The following is an 18,989-nucleotide window of genomic DNA, read 5'->3' on the forward strand; positions in this document are numbered from 1 at the left end:
CTTCTTCTAATATTTACTATATGACTCAAAGTGATAGCTGTCTTCAGCAGCACTCTTGCGGCCTTGATAAAACAATCAGATACAGTATTTACTTGAAGGTCCAACTATTGAGTGTAAGGACAGAAAACACTTGCACCTGGCAACCAAGGTGATGTTTCTGAGGTGAGATTGGAGTCTTTCAAAAACTGAAAAAAGAATTAAGTCAAGCACAGAAAGAGATTTTCCTTTTTTTTCATAACCAACTTCTTTCCATCAAAACAGGCTGACTTGCTACAACCTCTGACTTGGAAGGACAAATACTAACATGAAATCTCCCTACTCTCTACGAGCTGTGAGCCACCTCTGCACTCGGGTCCGTTTTTTGAGTTAACGCCAAGGGAGTGTGAAGTTTGCAGCACATTCACACTCTTGTTGTCGTGCACAGGAGAGGTGGTGATGGTGTAAATACAGATATTTGATTTACTGACGAGAGCGACACGTACAGCAGCAAAACTCAGAGCAGATGCAGAGGGAAGTCAAAGCCATGGACAGTATCTTCTGTGAAATAATAACTGCAGAGCACCACATGACTTGCTTTGTTACATCTGCTTCTAATGGCCAAATTCCTTACATGCATCAGCTGCCATTCCTCCTGCCAGCCCTTCCCTTTCCACCAGACAGATTAGCTGCCACCGCATAAAGTAGTGCCATGCATTATCTGGCAATTAGAGTGAGGCTTATTAAGCAGAGTTTAATGTAAATTTAATGAGCAATAAATTCAATTTCTTTAAATAGAAGAGTATATTATTGTTACAAATGATGTACGGTGGTGATCTCTAACATACAGCCAATGAAATACTTCACAAGTGGGCACATATCTGCGGCCCATTAAGTGCAGTGTTAAATATCTGAAACACGGGACTGAACTCTTAGTGGCACTTTATACAGATCGAACAGGGAGGGCCGACCTTGCTTTGCTACAGAGATGGAACTGATATACTGAAACAATCAGTCCATTAATCAATCAGCAGCAATTATGATCATCCTTTTATCGATTGAGGAAGAATGTTGCTATTCTTCGTCTTGTAGTAAATCATGAAACAATTTTAATGAGATCATTTCAGACTTCAGGAAACTGTAATGAATATTTCTTTTATCTTTTTTATACATAAAAGATCAGACGAGTTGATCTACCAGTCGTTTTGCAGAATAACAATTGTAATACTCAAAAGAAAAATTATTCAAAAAAACTACAATGACAGACAACAGAGTGCACAGTGTAAGGGCCGCAGCCAAGGCCCAACAGTCCCCTTAAATCCAATCAAGCTGCACTAAACACTCATAAATATCAGTCCTCTAAATATGCCTGATGGGGTTTTTTCAATCGAGACATGATTTATTCCCTGGGAAAAGATCATATCCTGCAATGTTAAAGAAAGTGACAAAAATTCCTGGATCTGCACCAAAATTGAACAGGTTCTTTCCTGGACCATGTCAGTAGTTGTTGCGTAAACCTGCTAATGGACAGAGAGACAAACAGCAATGAAAACAGAACCTCCTTGGTGGAGGTAACTAATAAAATATTCATTATGTTTATAGATTAAATGACCCAAGGGAAGTTAAATTTAGCCCGAATGTTAAATTATAAGTCCTACTTACTTCATATTATACTGCATAGTAGAATAGCTGTATTGCTACATACACTTACGTACAATACTACCGCGACCAGCCCCAGTCCTCTACTCATTGTAATGACCCTATCTGTGTGCATGTACTTCCTGTAGGCCTGAATATGCACCACTGATGGAGAATAAGCAAAAACCACCAGGAGATCAACATTGTTATGGTAACGGAGGGAATAAGAGCTTAGACAAACACAAGCTGAGGCCAGAGCAGCACACTGCCAGCTGATTCCTGCAACATCTGTTTCAAAGCCAAACCTGTGAGTGCCCGAGAGACGGACATCTTCAATCACTCGCCATGTCACATGCCAACAGGCAAACCAAGAGCGCCGTAACAACTGTATGTTTCCTTTTTGTTTCTGCAGGATCCTGTCGGTCACTGGTGCCCAGAGGATTCGTGACAGCTCGTATTGATCCGCGTCACCATTGCTCTGTCCTGACAAATTACTTTTAACTGGCAATAAGTGGGATTATGCAACCTTGTGAAATTCGACGATCTGATATGCTACAACAGGCCTAACCCCAGGAGACACACCCTGGGAAATACCACTAAACAGATCCTGTGTTAAAATGCAGAGTCCCAGCTTTTCTCACAACAGGACGCTCAGGCCGAGGCAGCCTCTTCAGCTTCAGCAGACATTATGAGAACAGCTTTACCTTATGATGCTGAGGCTCAGCTTTCACTCTCTCCCTCCCTCTTTCTTTATTCACCGTCTTTCATTGGTCTTTATATTATAAACTCGACACCCAGCCAGTTTCTCAGAGTCTTTGACTAGACACACGAGACAAAGTTTAAATCCACTGATTCTGCCTTATTAACAAAGACAAATTGGGAGCTGTCTAAAATCAGACTGTCAGCACTTCGCAGAGCAAGAGATTGTTTCGTTTTTTTTCTTTCTTGCTTGAGGCAGCTGAGACAAAAACAAACAAATGGAAAACCTGAGGTCACATTTCTGTCCTGAATCTACCCGAAGCAAGAGTCTGCGTCGGTTTCCCGACGCTGCAGCCCCTCGCTGTCTCCAGCCTGAGGTTGAGGCTGCCCGTTAGTGATGCATTATTTTATTTGACTGAGAGGTTAATTAAATTAATGTGACATGGAGACGCCAGTCAATTCTGTAAATGTCATTCAAATGCAATTCAACACAGGCCACAATAAATTCAACAACTGTGAAATTAAAGCCTTGTAAGCAGGAGCTGTAAAAAAAAAAATATCACACTGTCTAAAGATATGTCACACAAAAACTGGACTGTCTTCATGACTCCAGTGGACATTGACTTACATTGATTGATTTAATGGAAACTCACTCTAACCACTCGCTTAACCTAAAGCTAACCTGAATGTAACACTACAACATGTCTTCACCTTAGAATTTAATGATTTGCATTATGGGGACTTGTCCCCCCCCCCAAAAAAAAAGAAGTCCCAATTATGTGACTCTGGGGACAGATCTATAGGTCCCCACAACATGAGTGACCACACACACACACACACACACACACACACACACACACACACACACACAGCAGACCTGTTGATGGTGATGCAGATTAGCATTATGGCCACTAATATCTGAAAAAGAAATGAAGCCTCGAAGAAGTCACTCCAGTGGACTTCAAGTGTAAACCTATCATCACAACTGTTGCTCACCATTTGGCAACACAACAACATGTCCATCCTGCCGCTGGAGGAGGATGTAAAGCGGCTGCAAGCTGACATTTTAATCGGTTCACATGCGTCAGTATTGTCAGCGGATACGTTTTCCAGGAAAAAAAAAAACAAGACACACTGACGCATGCAACTCTGATGCAACCGCGGTGGCATGACGGGGTATGATCGGACTGGAGGGACCGCAATGGTCGCGCACATCCAGGCGCCGTGCAGTTGCGGGCTGTAAAAGCCAAACAGCTCCGTGGCAGATTTACATCCTCTCCAGGCTCACTGAGAGAAGTGAAGACTGCGGACTGGAACGCACACACACACACACACGCAGGCATCACAGGCTGCAGTTGTGCGGCCAGAGGACACTGTGCGAGACTGCAATGCGTGTTTTTCCTCCAAAGCGCACCTGAAGCGCAGACTTTAGGTTTTTTTAAACAGCGAGGTGAGTTTGCACTGTGGAGCTTTAATGCAGTATGACTGAAGGATGCAAGTGCGGAGCCGTGTTCCGAGAATCGGTCTCATTTCAGAATAAAGACGTCCAGCGAGCATAGCTTCCAACTTGCCCCAGATCTAAACACGGCACGACTGCTTCACTCGGTTACCACTGCTAGAACATACTTTCCCTCCACATGTGCCATTGTGCAGCACTCTTACTTTTTTCATAGCGTGTGGGGCTTTGCAGTAAAACTCAGGACAACACCCCGTCAGTGAAGCGCTACATGACGGGATGAGCGTCCTCACAGTCCCGGCAGACACAGCAGAACCACAGCGGCACAAAGTGATGCTGAGCTTTCAGGGGGGAAGCTGGTGCGCATCCAGCGCGTAAAAGCACCACAACTTCTCCCCGTTACTCCTCCGGCTTCAGCTGCGGATGGGGGGGAATTCTGCATAACACACACTCACACAGAATAGAAGAGAGAGGGGGAGCATTATTTTTTAAAAAAACAACTTACCTTTCGGAAGAAACGCCAGTGAAATCACGAAAACAGAGAGAGTAACAGCGAGAGATCCGCTCCCCGTGATCGCCATGTTGGACACCTGCTTGAGACTGGCGGCGCTAAATCACCTAGAGACGGCCATGGGATGGAAATGTAGGCACATGAGAGGCGGAGGGAGGGCTCGAGCAGGGAGCCTGCGATCATATTTGGCTGCATTATGTTGCAATGACACCCAGGCCTATAAAATCACAGACGAATAGGCTATTACACGGATACCTAGTAAGTGTATTATTGTCACTGGTCGACAAAGACACGGTGAAATTCCCAACAGGAGTAATGGAGGCATATTACAGTGATGCCATGGGAAGTGTAAAATACCTTGGAGGGTGGTGGGGTCACCATAAACTCACCACAGAGAACCTCAGACACTTTATAGGAATATTAGAGTCATTTTCTTTTATGGTTATGGTCTGTTAGTTCATGTGGGTGCACACCAACCTACACTCAACTATGTCTGCACTTTGGTTTTTATGGCCGGAGCAAATAATTCTCACATAAAGCCGCATTTAGTTTGTTTATAATACAGGAGTCAGGTCAGCTGCTGTTAAAGGAAATGTGTATTCTACTGTTTTATGATGCTTTTACAGGAGAAAGCTGTTTTAACCTGGGTTTCTTTGGAACAACATCCACTTATCATAGACAATTCAAGTCAAATTTTATCATGTGGAGTTAAAATGAGGCAGATTCACTGGAAATTAGTTTTTTTAAGCGTCAAAGAATTGTTTAATGGCACAAACCTGCCTTGATTAAAGGAGCAGTCAGTGAAGTTTGGGTAAACTCTGATTCTAAAGCCACACTGCTCATTGCCTACTCAAAGAGCACCCCCTTTTCTTTAAAGGGAGTATTACAGCTTATAATGGAAGCTTTTGGAGCTTGGGAGGTGGCACACTCCTCGCTGCGAACCTGAGAACAACCATCAGAAATTCCCATTTTAAAAACCACACTGACAGAATGGAAATGAAACACTGGGGATTATTAATAAAGTGTTTCCAAATGAACTCTCTCATCCTCAGTGTGTGCGTGTGTTTGTTATTATCTCACTGTTTCAACTCACCCGACTGATTCTCACCTGAAACCTGGTACATTTGGAATATCTTGGGGGGAATCACAGAGCTACAGAGAAGCATGCATGACAACACTGAATCTCATTTCCCTTTTTCATTGTGTCAAAACAGCACAAAGGCTGCTAATTGCACAATCTATTCTCTGAGACTGCGTGTCAGTCCTCATTCCATGGATGACTAGATAGCATTTAGAACTTCACTCTAATGCTGCAGCCGTCCCTATCGCTACAGATTGAATTCCACACATCACATTTATTTCAGATGTTATTATCTGTGGCAGCTCGCCAGTTCTGCCTGCCACTCACACAGTGTCTCCACAATGTGTTTGCTCCTCAAGGCACCGGCCAGGCTGCTTGATTTTCCGACACCATAGCAGCAGGCATCTGTCTGCAGGGTGCACCTGGTGGAGATATGCTCAATAAGTTATATTTCCACTCTTTGTACTTTTGTTTTGTGCATTTTTTACTTTCTTTGTTTTGGATTTTGGATAAATTGATTTACAATACGCCTGGTGTTTCATTCCAGTTCTTGTGCACTCACTACAGCCTCCACTCTCCCAACTTTTGTTTTCACTCCTCATTTCTCCCTCTCTCACGCTTTTACTGTGCCGCTGATGCACTCCACTACTGCATGGCATTTCCTTTGCTCATGAGAATAGATGGGGTTCCGGGGTCTCTCTGAGAAGAGAAGCCCAGCGTCTCTGTCTCCCCGAGCAGGATGAATAATGGATGCGAATGGATCAGATGACTGAACTGCTTCATCTGGGTCCTCTGTAGTAATGGCCAGCCATAGATTCTGTTTGTGTGTGTGTGTGTGTGTGTGTGTGTGTGTGTGTGTGTGTGTGTGTGTGTGTGTGTGTGTGTGTGTGTGTGTGTGTGTGTGTGCACTCTTCTTATCCGTATAATACTTGAGGAATGGTCAATACGGCTTGCAAACAGTTAAGTAGTTTATTTTGGAGTTCTTGCATATAAGCCACACACACACACACACACACACACACACACACACACACACACACACACACACACACACACACACACACACACAATACCGGTGGTGCCATTTAATAGGGCAGCCGTCAGCATTTTCTATTTAAATTAGTGGGGAACCAGTAATAAAAAGATTTTCGCCCAGGCCTCTTTCGCAGTTAATGTTTGATTAGAAATGCAATGGTTTTAAATTAAGATTTCTTTTCCCCCCTTGGTATGAAATCAATCAAATTAACGGAAATTGAATTATTTGAGATGGTAATCTATTTAGGCAAACCATTCACCATGAAAATGTTTTCCTCTTGTTGTGAAAGGAAGAATAATTGAATCAGACCCTTGTAAGTGACCCCCAATGGCTGAGCAAGAACAAGGCTTATTGAAATGAAATGTAGATTTTCTCATGCTTTAAAGACGTAAGTGGACAGGCAAGTGTATGCAAAATTCAAGTGATTTCACATAATGTGTACGAAAAAATTCACATAATAGGATTGAACCACGGGTAGAATAATGGATGGTCGCATGCCCCTGCCCCGTCCATATATCTGCATTAAGGCGTATTCACATTTTATTTTTACTTACTCTAACAGGATTTGTAAAGTATAAAAGTATTACAGCAAATTTCCATCCTCCCTCCATCCATAGCAAATTATTACAGGAAATTATATTCCAAATATATAACCACAGGTCATCAATTCTCTACGCCTTCCAGCGATGAAACATGTGCACTCAATTGGTTTCCTGGCTTTTTTTTGTCACACTTACACACATGTAGAAACCACTTGTGAAATCACATTCATGCATATGTTGGTGAAAAGAATATTGTTGAATATAACAGAACTATCTTGGGGCTTGTTTCAATAATTAAATAATTCACTTCCATGGTGTCGATTAATAAATAACCATTATTTTGTTGTGAATTCAGACGCTAAAGAAAGCAAACACGCCTGCACAAATACATAATAAATCTGTTCATTTGAAGAAATAGGTTTCACTATTTTCAAATCTCCATGGATAAAATGAATAAATGGCCCACGGTAATGATCGTCATCATTCTCTGCCTGTTCCCAAACAGAAAGCATGTAAATACCTAAATGTTATACACATGCTGCACATTTTTATCAGCCAATGAAAGTGCAGGCCATTTTGCGTACAACCAAAGCCACAGACAAACGGCAGATGATTGTAATAAATCACAAGTCACGTGGTACCTTAGAGAGGCTTAATGGTAATAAATTTGTTCGGGTATAGTGTGTGTCAAGTTGGCTGGATGGGCCTGAGTGTGCCTTTCTTGTCTCCATATGTCTCCAAGAGAAATATTGTTTCAGTCCTCCCATTTATATTAGTCTGAACTCTGAAAGACTCGGCACCTGCACTCTGCATTGTCTGGCCACTTCAACCCTTCCAGGAGTTTGAAAGGATGTATTGACCTACTTTGCCTTTTATCTGCTTCAAGAGGTCCATTGAATCTAACATGTAGATCTTGAGGGCATATTTTCTGTCTGAAACCAGAACCCTCGTGAAGACAAGAACACCTTCAGTGACATGTGATGTTGATGAATTTTTAAATCGAGGTTCATGCCGTTGATACATTGCTGACATTTCATGCGCTAAGTTTTTGTTTCACATTGCAATTTAGGAAACACACGAAAAAGAAAATATATATATGACATTCGCACATCCTGTCATCATCACCCACAGTATGTGGGCTGCGTCGACTTATACTTGGAGACAGGCCTCAGTCGGACATTGGGGTGTTTGCATCAATTTGGCGGGTAGTGGTCTTTCCGTTTTGGAGGAGGAAAATGAAAGGGTTCATTTCATTAATCGGGTTGCCACTGTTAAATAATTTTGGTATTACTACCAGCATCAACCGCTTCAGGCTCCATTCTCTACACCATTTTGAATTTTGCACCTTTTGCACTTGTTGTTCTGGTTTGAAATAATCTGATAATCGGAGCAAACACATCAGGTGTAAAATCTCCCTGTTTCAGCCATGTAGTCATTACTTAACTAAGTACATTTATAATTATTCGAACTGTTACATAAGCTATGTCTTTTAACTCATATGGTTGCTTGTCAACTGGCTTCCACGCACTCAACTGCAGTTACCAATGTTAAAAATGATTTATTTTTGTTTTGATCAATTTAGAATTTCAATGTTTTCAAATAAACTGAGCAGCTAAATCTTTGAATGTATCGGCATCTTCAGAAGGATGTCTTGAGGTGAGTACACCTCTGTTAAAAACACTGCTCTTTAAAGACACGTCACAAAGCTTATATCCTACATACAGAGAGGTGTTTACTAATAAGGTATTTCACTGGCGGAGGAATTAAAATGGATTATTTGCCTTTATAATAATTTAGCATGAATATACAATAACTTAATCATTATTATCAGTAGCACAGTAACTCTCATAACAATAAAGGGCAAACTCAACAGGGACAACAATGACCAACAGGTGTTTTATAGACGAAGAGAATAAAAAGACTTGAAAAAAAAGCTTTGTGGATGCATGTTGGCATAGCAACCGTTGATGTATTACTAGCTACGCTTTACTGGATATATTGACACAGCTGGTACACTTGGCTGAAAAAACCTAACCTACATACAGTAGACTGAACAGCATAATGCAGGATCATTAGCATCAAACTGTCCATGGCCATTTCTGCTGGGAGCCAAGTGGCTGGTGGATACCTAATGTAGAACACCATGCATATCATTTTCTACTTTAGGTTCAAAGTGAAATCATTGACATAATACCAGTAATAACATCATATTAATACACACACAGAAATGGTTTTAGCCAACAAAGGCCACATAAAAACATGCTTCACCATCGAAGCAGCAAGACTAAGGAATTTCAACCTGGTGTATAAAAACTGCAGACTGCGTGGTTTTCCAAAGCACTAAAACAGATTCAAGCATCTTACCAGATTCAGTCAATTTGAGAACATTGCCACAGATTTGAATGAGCGATAAATCACATGTGGAGCGAAAACACATTTTCACATTAATCAGGCAAAAATATCCCATAAACTCCCAAATCCAAATGAATGATTTGACCAAAGCTTGAGGAAGAAAAACACATCACCCCCACGTGTGGTTGAGAGAGATGATAATGGGAGTTTGAGGAATTCGAGGAGTATCGCAGCTGTTCCCAGGACTGCACTCTCTGGACATAGTTCTAGTTTGGGGCCACAGTGCTGTGGGACTTTCTGGATATCAGATGATGGAATTGATCAAATATGACGCGGAATAAAGTTTGTTTTTTTGCCTGGTGTTCACTAACATTAGCTGTGTGAAAACCGAAATGACATTGATTAGAAGAGTTGAGTTGTGCTTCTCCTCAGCTGGGAAACAAACTTAACATTAATTAAAAATAGTCCCTATTTTAACCTAATTGATGACTCACTAAAAAAGTGAACAATGTTTATTTGCGACCTTTAAGGTTTGGACCCGGGTACGGATATTATGTCACACGCCCTGTCAAACTCTGGCGACCTGCACCTTGCTTTTTCTGGCCAATTCAACCCTTTTATGCGTTTGAAAGGATGTATTGACCTACTCTACCTTTTTATCTGCTTCAAGTGGTCTAATCAATCAAACATATATATTCTTAGGGGATCTTTTCTGACTGAAAGGTCAACGCTTATGAAGTCAAGAGCACAGGCGGTGACACCTGTTATGTTCATTCATTTAAAACTGGGCTTTTAATGTTAATGTTAATTATTAAGTGTTTCAACATGAACTGTAAATGTTCAGCTTGTTTTGGTCAAATTTACATTCATACCACCTTTCTGAAGAAACCACACATATCAAACAAAAATCACAGCTCATTTTCATAACTTAAAGTGAACCATTAAAACCATTTATCCAGAACTATTACCATTAGCTAACTATGGGCATTTTCTAACACCTGAAAGTCTGGACTGAGGTTCATGTCTTTGTTAGATTGTTTGGATATTGATCTTTCTGTTTGAATGAGGAAAATGAAAATCATTGAAATATCATTAACATGTGCTGTCACTCTAAACAAGCTGATATACCACCGGGACAACTTTGGAGGTGACCTTCAGCATCTGTTTCAGTTGCTCTTCAAGACCATGGTACTTTCCACTCCTTCATGATGTCACTGTCAGCTGGTATTGCCACATCTACCACTACTGCCATTATGTCTGGTTGGTATCATGGCTCCCATTGGCCTGTGGGATATATCTGTACTTGTACCTGCTCTGCATGTCTGTTATTCTGCCTTCTGGTAACTCTTCAGTTCTCATCACTCTCCCTCTCTTCCCACATCCAGTCTGAATGACAGGTGAGGTGGATCAGTGAATATTTCATTTGTACACGTGTCTTGCTTGATGTCAGTCATGTATAGGAGGTGGCTGATGGTCACTCCACTTCTGAATGTGTATCCATATCCACTGCGTGTTTAGTCAGGCCACAGCTTTCATCCTCAGCTCAGATGCCTCAACTACCTAACGATCTTTGCCCTAACCGGGATTTGACTCCCATTATGTTGTTCCAATGGCAGCCAACTAAAAACCTACATGTAGGTTCAAGGCTAGAAACAGTCCCCCAGAGGTAAATTCCCGGAGGAACAAAAGCCTGCCCTCGAGTCATGACTTAGACTCTTGATCCGTTTGTTAGAGCACCAGTTCATCCCGTCAAGACTCTTACATTTCAACAATACGGTGAAACCATGTTTATTATATACAATTTACAATATTCAAAGCAAACTAAGTAAATGTTTTCCCCAGGTCTGTGTTGTTCATTTCCACTGATTACAGAGCAAAACACACTTCAAAGACCAACTGAGCAAAAATCAAACCTCAGAAAATCCAATGAAATGCTTTAACCTTGACAGTGCATGCAGCAATCATCTGTAATCCTATTGGCTACACTAATTACCCCCCCAAGAATATGCTTTCACACATAAAAAATATTTTCATTTCTCAATTATTGAAATCAAACAGACAATAATATGGCTTTAAAATACCCTTCTTTATGTTCACAAATGTTTACGAGGACATGGGATAGTACATATGTTTTGATGTTTTACAGAAAAGGTTTAAAACTCTAAACAGAGTCAAACCTTCTGGTGAGTACATTCAAACAATAGTTGTATATTATAAATAAAGCTGAACTTTTAAAGGTTCAGTGTGCAGAATTTAGTGGTGAAGTTGCATGTTGCAGCTGAATACCCCTCACCACACCCTCCCCTTCCAAACATGAATGAGAACCTCTGGAAGCCTTCAGTTGTCATAAAAACTCAAAAGGTTTTTAGTTTGTCTAGTTTGGGCTACTGTAAAAACATGGAGGCCTCCGTAGAGAGGACCCGCTCCCGATATAAATATAAAGTTTTCAAATAGAAAGGGGCCATTCTATGGTAAAGAAAACAACAATTCGTAAATGAAACACTTGTGAAACCATCACTAGGATTATTTTATATTCAATTTCTGCCAATAGATCCCATTATCCTAAATGTTACACACTGAACCTTTAATAATAATCTTTATATCAACTTTTAAGAAAAATCTAATTAAGATTTTTAGTTTACCGGACACCTCTTTTTACGTTGAGTTGGTCTTTTGGGAGCATGAGTTTTTTCTGCTTTAATTGGGTGGTTTAATTAGATAGTTAGTGGCCTGTAAACTGTTAAGTGGGCTTTATAGTGCACTAATTTGTATGTAAATTTTCATTGTTATGATAATACTACACAACAATATTTTGCTGCTCCCTCTGTTATGCTGAATAGACCTTTAAAGAAAGGAGACAGAGTTACAATAAAAGCTTTTATCTTATTTTATATTTTCCTTACACGATTATACATCTTTTCTTTTTTCTTCTTTTTTTATTGAAGGTACAGTGTGTAGAATTTAGTGACATCGAGTGTTGAAGTTGCATTTTGCAGCTGAACACCCCTCACCTCACCCTCTCCTTCCAAACATGAAAAAGAACCTGTGGTGGCTTCAGTTGTCATAAAAACTCAAAAGGTGCTAAGTTTGTCCAGTCTGGACTAATGTAAAAAACATGGCGGCCTCCGTCGAACGGACCACCTGGATGTAAATATAAAGTATTTAAATATAAAGGGCCTTTTCTGGGGTAAAGAAAACTACAATTCATACAATTTAGATGAAACGAACTAGTGAAAACATCATGAGGATTATTTTGCATTCAATTTCTGACAATAGATTCCTTTCACCTAAATCTTACACACTGGACCTTTAAGTCAATGAACTTTTGGAAAAGAGTGTGATAATTTTTGCACTCTTTGAAAACAGTCAGTGAAATGACATAATCGTATTTGTGAGTTTTAAGTCACGTACAACACAGTTTGATTTAAACCTAATACAGGACTGCAAATTAGCTTCAGATAAACTTGTTTTTCCTGTGTAACCATCCATATCTGTTCAATAATCTAACAATAAATAACAATATACAATCTAGTTTCTGTAATACCAATGTTCACTTTTTAATACCAGTTCCTGTGTGTAGAAGTCACAGTTCATTTAGTAACAGTCTCAGCCTCTCAGATTACTTTTCCTCCCCTGTGTTTGAAAGGTTCCCTTTTTTAATGAATGGAAACTGTGGTATGAGGGTCTTTATAAAAACAGACAGGATTTCTTCAGGTGTGAAAAACGGTGTTTTAGTCAGATTTAATTTGGTTTTATTTTACTTTTCTGTAGTGTTGTCATACAGATCAAGAACAGACCACTGAATTGAGGAAAATTAACGTTTTTAAAGTATTTAAAGTGCCAAATTTAACCAAAATTTTCCAATGCCTCAGTATTCCAGAAGAAAATTTCAGCATATGACCAAAGACATATTAAACCTAATATTAATATGACACAGATTTTCATAACCAGCTGGTATTCTTCTATTCCCCTTCTTAGACTTATACCCTAAGTTTATTTGGGGTCTAGCAATGTCATTTGTCAATGTCTTTGAATAAATCCTGTCTAGTTCATTATGAACATATAATAACATCATAAGCTAAAATGCAAGAGGATAATGTGTAGCAATGTCCATGAGAATTAGGCTACTTAAAAAAAAATTCTAGATATTGTATAGCAGCTCTGCTGTTTGCACAATTACACACACTTGAAAATGTTCAAACATATAGCCAAAAAAAGACTGAGTGGTGAGAGGAAGAGCCGCTGCCACACTCAAGCCAAGTGCTGATCTTGCAGTAAAGTCCCAAACAGAGAGACTCGCACCAAAAGAATCATCCCAGCACTACAGCTGTCTTTCCACAGGCAGGGCCCCAGCAGTCCTGTGTGTCATTAGGTGTAGTGCACTGCAAAGTGGTGAGGGAAACACCCTGCACACAACAAGGAGCCACACAAGGAAACATCCCAAAGTAAGACACTCGCCCTGACTGTATTCTTTTTGTAGCAGTGTTGCTGCACCAGTTTCATACTGTTCACTGGCTGCAACATGCATGTGAGTGAACTCATGCTGATTTATGTAAAATGAGTGTCTGTGAAGAACTAGATCATGACAACCCACACTACTAATACCAACAGTACACTTCCACCCTCTCCCCATCACCCACATAGCAACAAACCAGACAGGAAATCAGTGTAAAGAGAACGAGAGAAACACACTGATGAAGAGATGCAGTTTGTTTCATTCACTGATTTACACACTGAATTATTCAAAATCAACCGGGGGTGAATGGTGGCTTGTGTTTACACTGTGACCCTAATTATCTAAAGACTTCATTAGCAACAGGAACCGTCCTGGTATTTTGGCCTCATAATGTATGTCATGTCTGCGAAATAAATACTGGTGAGGCCGATCACAATAACATCATATATAATGCTCCAGTGTTTGAGCACACACTAATTACGCATTGAGGAATTTCACATATTTTCAGTAATACCGAACCTCACTATAATTGGGTCCTAACCCCTGGTATCCAAACATCATGATGCTATAATAAAGACATGAATATTACCATATCTCAAAGCTCAGTTTGAAGGATATGGCTCAAACACACAGTCAAACACAATGAGATACATAAAAAACACTTTCTGAAGTCACCTCTTCATGATGCAATCCATCTGAAATCAGCTGGATGAACCTGCGGAATATTAACACTCTTTTGCCTAAATGTATTTGAAACAGCTTCACAATGAAATATGGTGCAAGTCTAGATGTTTAGCTTTATTACAAAATTAAATATATTTGGAGTTTTAATTCAGAAGAAAAAAAGAATAGAAAACTCTAATAAAGATCAAACTTATTGGCAAACGCTCCTCTTCTGTTTTATTTGAATGGTCTGCATTTTCTTTCTTTTTCGAGTTTAGCTTCACCATACAACGCAATTTATTTTAATTTCAAGAGTTAGTCATGTGGAAATCTGCTTTAAAACCATGCACCCTGTAATCCATCCATTAACCATTGAATTCTTATATATTTTACTATTTATTACATATCCTTGAGGAAAATAAACCCTTGAGTAAACATGAGGAGGTCATCTGCATTGACACGATGAGCCCCGCTGGCCTCAGCACCTTTTCTACCTCCCCCTCAGCCTCCTAATGGCCTCCGGATACTGTCTTACTCATCCCCAACCTGACCTTTGGTTTCATGTCTTCCAGCTGCCTGCCCGGTGGCAGGCTTTAAAAAGGCAAGATAAAGTAGTGGCTGCTGCTGCTGGACATGAACTATACTTTTGCTGTGTAAACAGTGTCTTCTAAGGATCTAATTTGCTGATGTATGATGGAGCCTTGTGCACACACCAAGTGAGGCTTTTTCATGCATAAATAGTATTACAGTCCTGATGAAGCACAGAGATACACTCAATTTGGAATAGCTCACAATGTCAAGTTCATGACTGGACATGTTCCAATATGTACTGTATGAAGATTTCTTCTATATGAAAACTACTGATTCATTCAGGTGAACAACAATCATAGAATGGGTGAATGAAACTGGAAGTACAGACAGTTACTTCATACTCTAGCCAGTTTCAAAAACACAGTAAATACGTTCTGACCAATTATGGGATGAAACTATGCTCCACGATTTAATTTAAATCATGTTTCCAGGATAAAATCACATTTAAAACCAATATCAAAATCTACTGAATAGATTTCACAGGGAATTCATGGATCATTTCATGAATTCATGAAGTATGCATCTTGTTGATGAAAAAAATCTGGCATATTTAGGAAACTGACATCTATGAGTGTGCCTGTGCCCGACCTGATTGAATTTATGGGGACTGTTGTGTCCTGGTGGACGGATGCACTCCACTGAGAGCCATTCTAGTTACCATGTTACTGTGACAACCATGCAGACAATTATCACTAGAGAGTCTGAACCAAGTTCCACAGAAATCCATCCAATTCCTGAGACATTTCACTCAAATCCACATATATCAACTTCAGGTTGGCAAGAGAGGAAAAGCCAGGGGATCACCAGAGTCATTATGATTCCTCCCTCTAGGCACCATGGAAATCTGCTGGACCAAATCCCCATCCAAAAAGATCCATGCTGAGGGCATAGCTTGAACACAAATTTTAGCTTAAAAGTCAACCCTGCTTTTGAAATGTTATTGTATTTAAATCACATCTACAGCACAAGGCATATTTCTTATATATTTAAATTTACCAACAATCCTTGCTCTAGATATAATGGTTTTTGACTCTGACAATCGAAAATGAGCTCACCTGTTCTAATCTCCTCTTAGTGAGAAAATAGAATTGAATTATATGCTCTTCCCTTTTCAGTGGAACTTAATAAAACCCATCAGTGTAGCTTACACGGCATCAATGAATGTTAAGCTGGGGATACATTCTACTTTATGTTTCCTCTGTGTGAGATAACAGGTCATTGTGATGGAACCAACATAACCATTTTATTCTCGGCTGAAACGTCTATTCATCTGTGTTGCTTCATGGATGATTGATACGTCAATTACCTCTGAATCTGCCTGTAAATACTGCTGTGTAAAAGTCACAGATGGATTTGCAGCAAGTCAGAGATTGCAGCCTTGAGTGAATGTAAAAATCAGCTTCACAGACAATCCAAAATCCCAGCATTCACTTTGCAAAACTGACAAATGATCTGTAAACTTCGTGGAGTGACGATCAGCACTTACAGAGTCAATATGACACATCTGTTAAACCAACTTAAAAGAGAAGCATCTGAGGGAACATGCAGAGTGTTTCACTCAAGTCGGCACAACCCCACTCGTCTGGATCTCACAAGGTCCAGAAACAGTTTTCATTGAAATATAGAACACCTAAAATAAGATGATGAAAGCAGCAAATCAAGGAAAGAGGTGAGTGAGGCAGTCACATTCTATTCTAGGTAAGGATATGGTGCAGTTTTAAGATGTGACAAGGCTTTAAGACAACGATGCACAGTTTGATCTGCCAGTAACTGCCATGTGTTTTAAATGGGGCAAACTCATGAGTCCATAGGCGTGTTCAGGTTTGACATTTCAGGAGATGAAATTCAGAATGCAGATTGCCATTGAGTTTGTGATGATTGTTTTGGGATAATTGCCCTCTTCTATTCCCAAGGCCGCAGATCCCGTGGATCTCAAGGCAAATCTAAGGGGTAAAATTATGTTTACTTCTTCAGACTTTTCTCAATTTTATTTGAAGCAAATACATAATATTGACCTCAAGCCTTAAAAATTCCCTCAAATGCAACCGAAAAAGAACAAGAACACAACAAATTATGAATAAAATCAAACCACAAAAAAAGACTGAAATGAACTTATGGTATGCTCACATTAACCACAGGGGCCAAAACCTGGAGAGTCACAAGTAGATTCTGTACAGCTTCATTTTAAAAGTAGTGGTTTGACATTTTAATTTACATGTCTTTAGCGCTTTGATTAACACATTATATCTGTTTAGTCTGAATAAAAGGAAAGTATCTAATTTACAGTTCAGTTTTTGTATTGATTAACTTTGGACCAAGCCAACGAATCAATTCCCTCATGTTTCCAATCTTTATTCTAAAACAAGCCAACTGGCTGCTGGTTCATATCAACCTGACAAACACGAGCACGGAATCAATCGTCTCATCAATGCTGGACATTGCTCGGTGTTACGACTTTGGACATACACCTCGACTTGTTTTGTCTCGAAGGAAAATCCAGTTTACGTGTGAGCGGTGCAGAAGTGCTGCACGTGCAAAACCCTTACCTCTGCAGAGATCTGGGTTTGGTTCGTCCAATAACTGCAGGGATTGAAGGCGGGTGACAGGTCATCTCCATCTACAGCAAAATGATCACAATTTATAAACAGTCCAACTGCATCCCATTAAACTTTTATTACAAAGTAGATTCATGTTGAAAAAAAGAATTATTGATTCCATGTGCACAAATAATTCATAAACATGTTTCTCCGAAAGGAATGTACAGCAGATCGTTAATCAAACAGAAACATTTCCTTGTGCTGCACTTGTATCTAAACTGGAACTATTATATGTACTACAGCAAAAGGACGACTTTGCCAACTCATTCAACCATCACAAAGGTGAGCGCAAAAGACTGCAGGTGTTATCACTTGAATCTGAATGTCTGAATACTGATTAATACCAGATATCTTTATTAAAACATGTCCCAGTCTACAAAGCACAACCTGCCTGATTCAACACTCATATGCTGTTCATTAAGCGTCCCTTTTTCTCTGTCACTCATATCTCACCCTGGCCCAAACTCAGCTGGGGACATGAGTGATAACAGCACCATCATGGGCCTTTTCAATTAGTTTCCCAGATGAAAAATATATAATCCTCATCCTTCATGCCAGGACGCTTTCTCAGATTACAACACAATCTGTATTAATCATTAAATTCATGAACAAGAAGTCTGTGCTTGCATAGTGCCCGCCAGTCATCGCGTCTGGCTCCGAATTCCTGATAACAAGTCATGCACAAGCATAACAAAGACAATTAAAGGTTGAAGTGTGTGTTTATGTTCTACTTGGGGTCGGCATTTTATTCTCAACCATAAATACTAAAGATGACTCATAGCACCTCATCTCCAGCAGCAGAAAATACGACGCTTCGTGATGTTTGGTATATGCTAATAAAGTTTCACTCCACTTAGCTTAAGGTAAAGTGGCTGTGATACACTCGTGGAGGCAGTGACTGTAGAATACTTTAAAACCTTTAGTGCCAGATGGCATTGTTCTCCTCAGAGTCATAACTCAGGCACATCAAGATATGACGGCTACTATACGTGTAATGAGAAATGACTCACTTTGTCCAAGGGCATCAAAACTTTCAATGTCCGTCTCAACTAAACACTCGTAAATCTGCTTAAACGTCATAGGAAAAAAAAACACTTTAACTTGTCTGAAAATAGTTTCTTCGTATTAATGTAACTCATATTTACTACGTCTGCACAGAAACTTCTAACAAGCTGTTTTGGCATTCAGCATTGTCAAATATAGACTAAGTTGTAGCAAATGGTAATGTACAATAAAAGATTATGTGTGTGAATATGCAGAATCTGTCAAGATTTTGAGTCCGGAAGCCTTCTGGTTCTGGTTCCATTGACGAACCGTTGACCGAACAACATCGGCTAGATTCTTTAATCTGTCTGTATTCATATGCAGAAAGCTGTTAATAGATATAAGCT

General features: G+C 39.8%; 1 protein-coding gene across 4 annotated transcripts in view; it reads right to left on the reverse strand.

Moving 5' to 3' along the window:
- Nucleotides 1-18,989, reverse strand: part of cadm1b (cell adhesion molecule 1b) — a 156,993-nt gene that overhangs the window by 135,567 nt on the left and 2,437 nt on the right. Inside the window, exon 3 of one of the 4 annotated variants that reach the window (XM_069534361.1) lies at nucleotides 17,548-17,618. Coding sequence is in view for 3 of the 4 variants with exons in the window: in XM_069534360.1 (XP_069390461.1) it covers nucleotides 4,275-4,350 (76 nt within the window). In the remaining variant the exon portion in view is untranslated. Of the gene's footprint in view, nucleotides 1-4,274; nucleotides 4,426-17,547; nucleotides 17,619-18,989 lie in introns of those variants that run through there. The other 3 variants (XM_069534360.1, XM_069534358.1, XM_069534359.1) reach the window with 3 other exon arrangements.

The sequence above is a fragment of the Paralichthys olivaceus genome, chromosome 11 (genome assembly GCF_024713975.1).
Source record: "Paralichthys olivaceus isolate ysfri-2021 chromosome 11, ASM2471397v2, whole genome shotgun sequence".
In the NCBI taxonomy this organism is placed as follows: Eukaryota; Metazoa; Chordata; class Actinopteri; order Pleuronectiformes; family Paralichthyidae; genus Paralichthys; species Paralichthys olivaceus.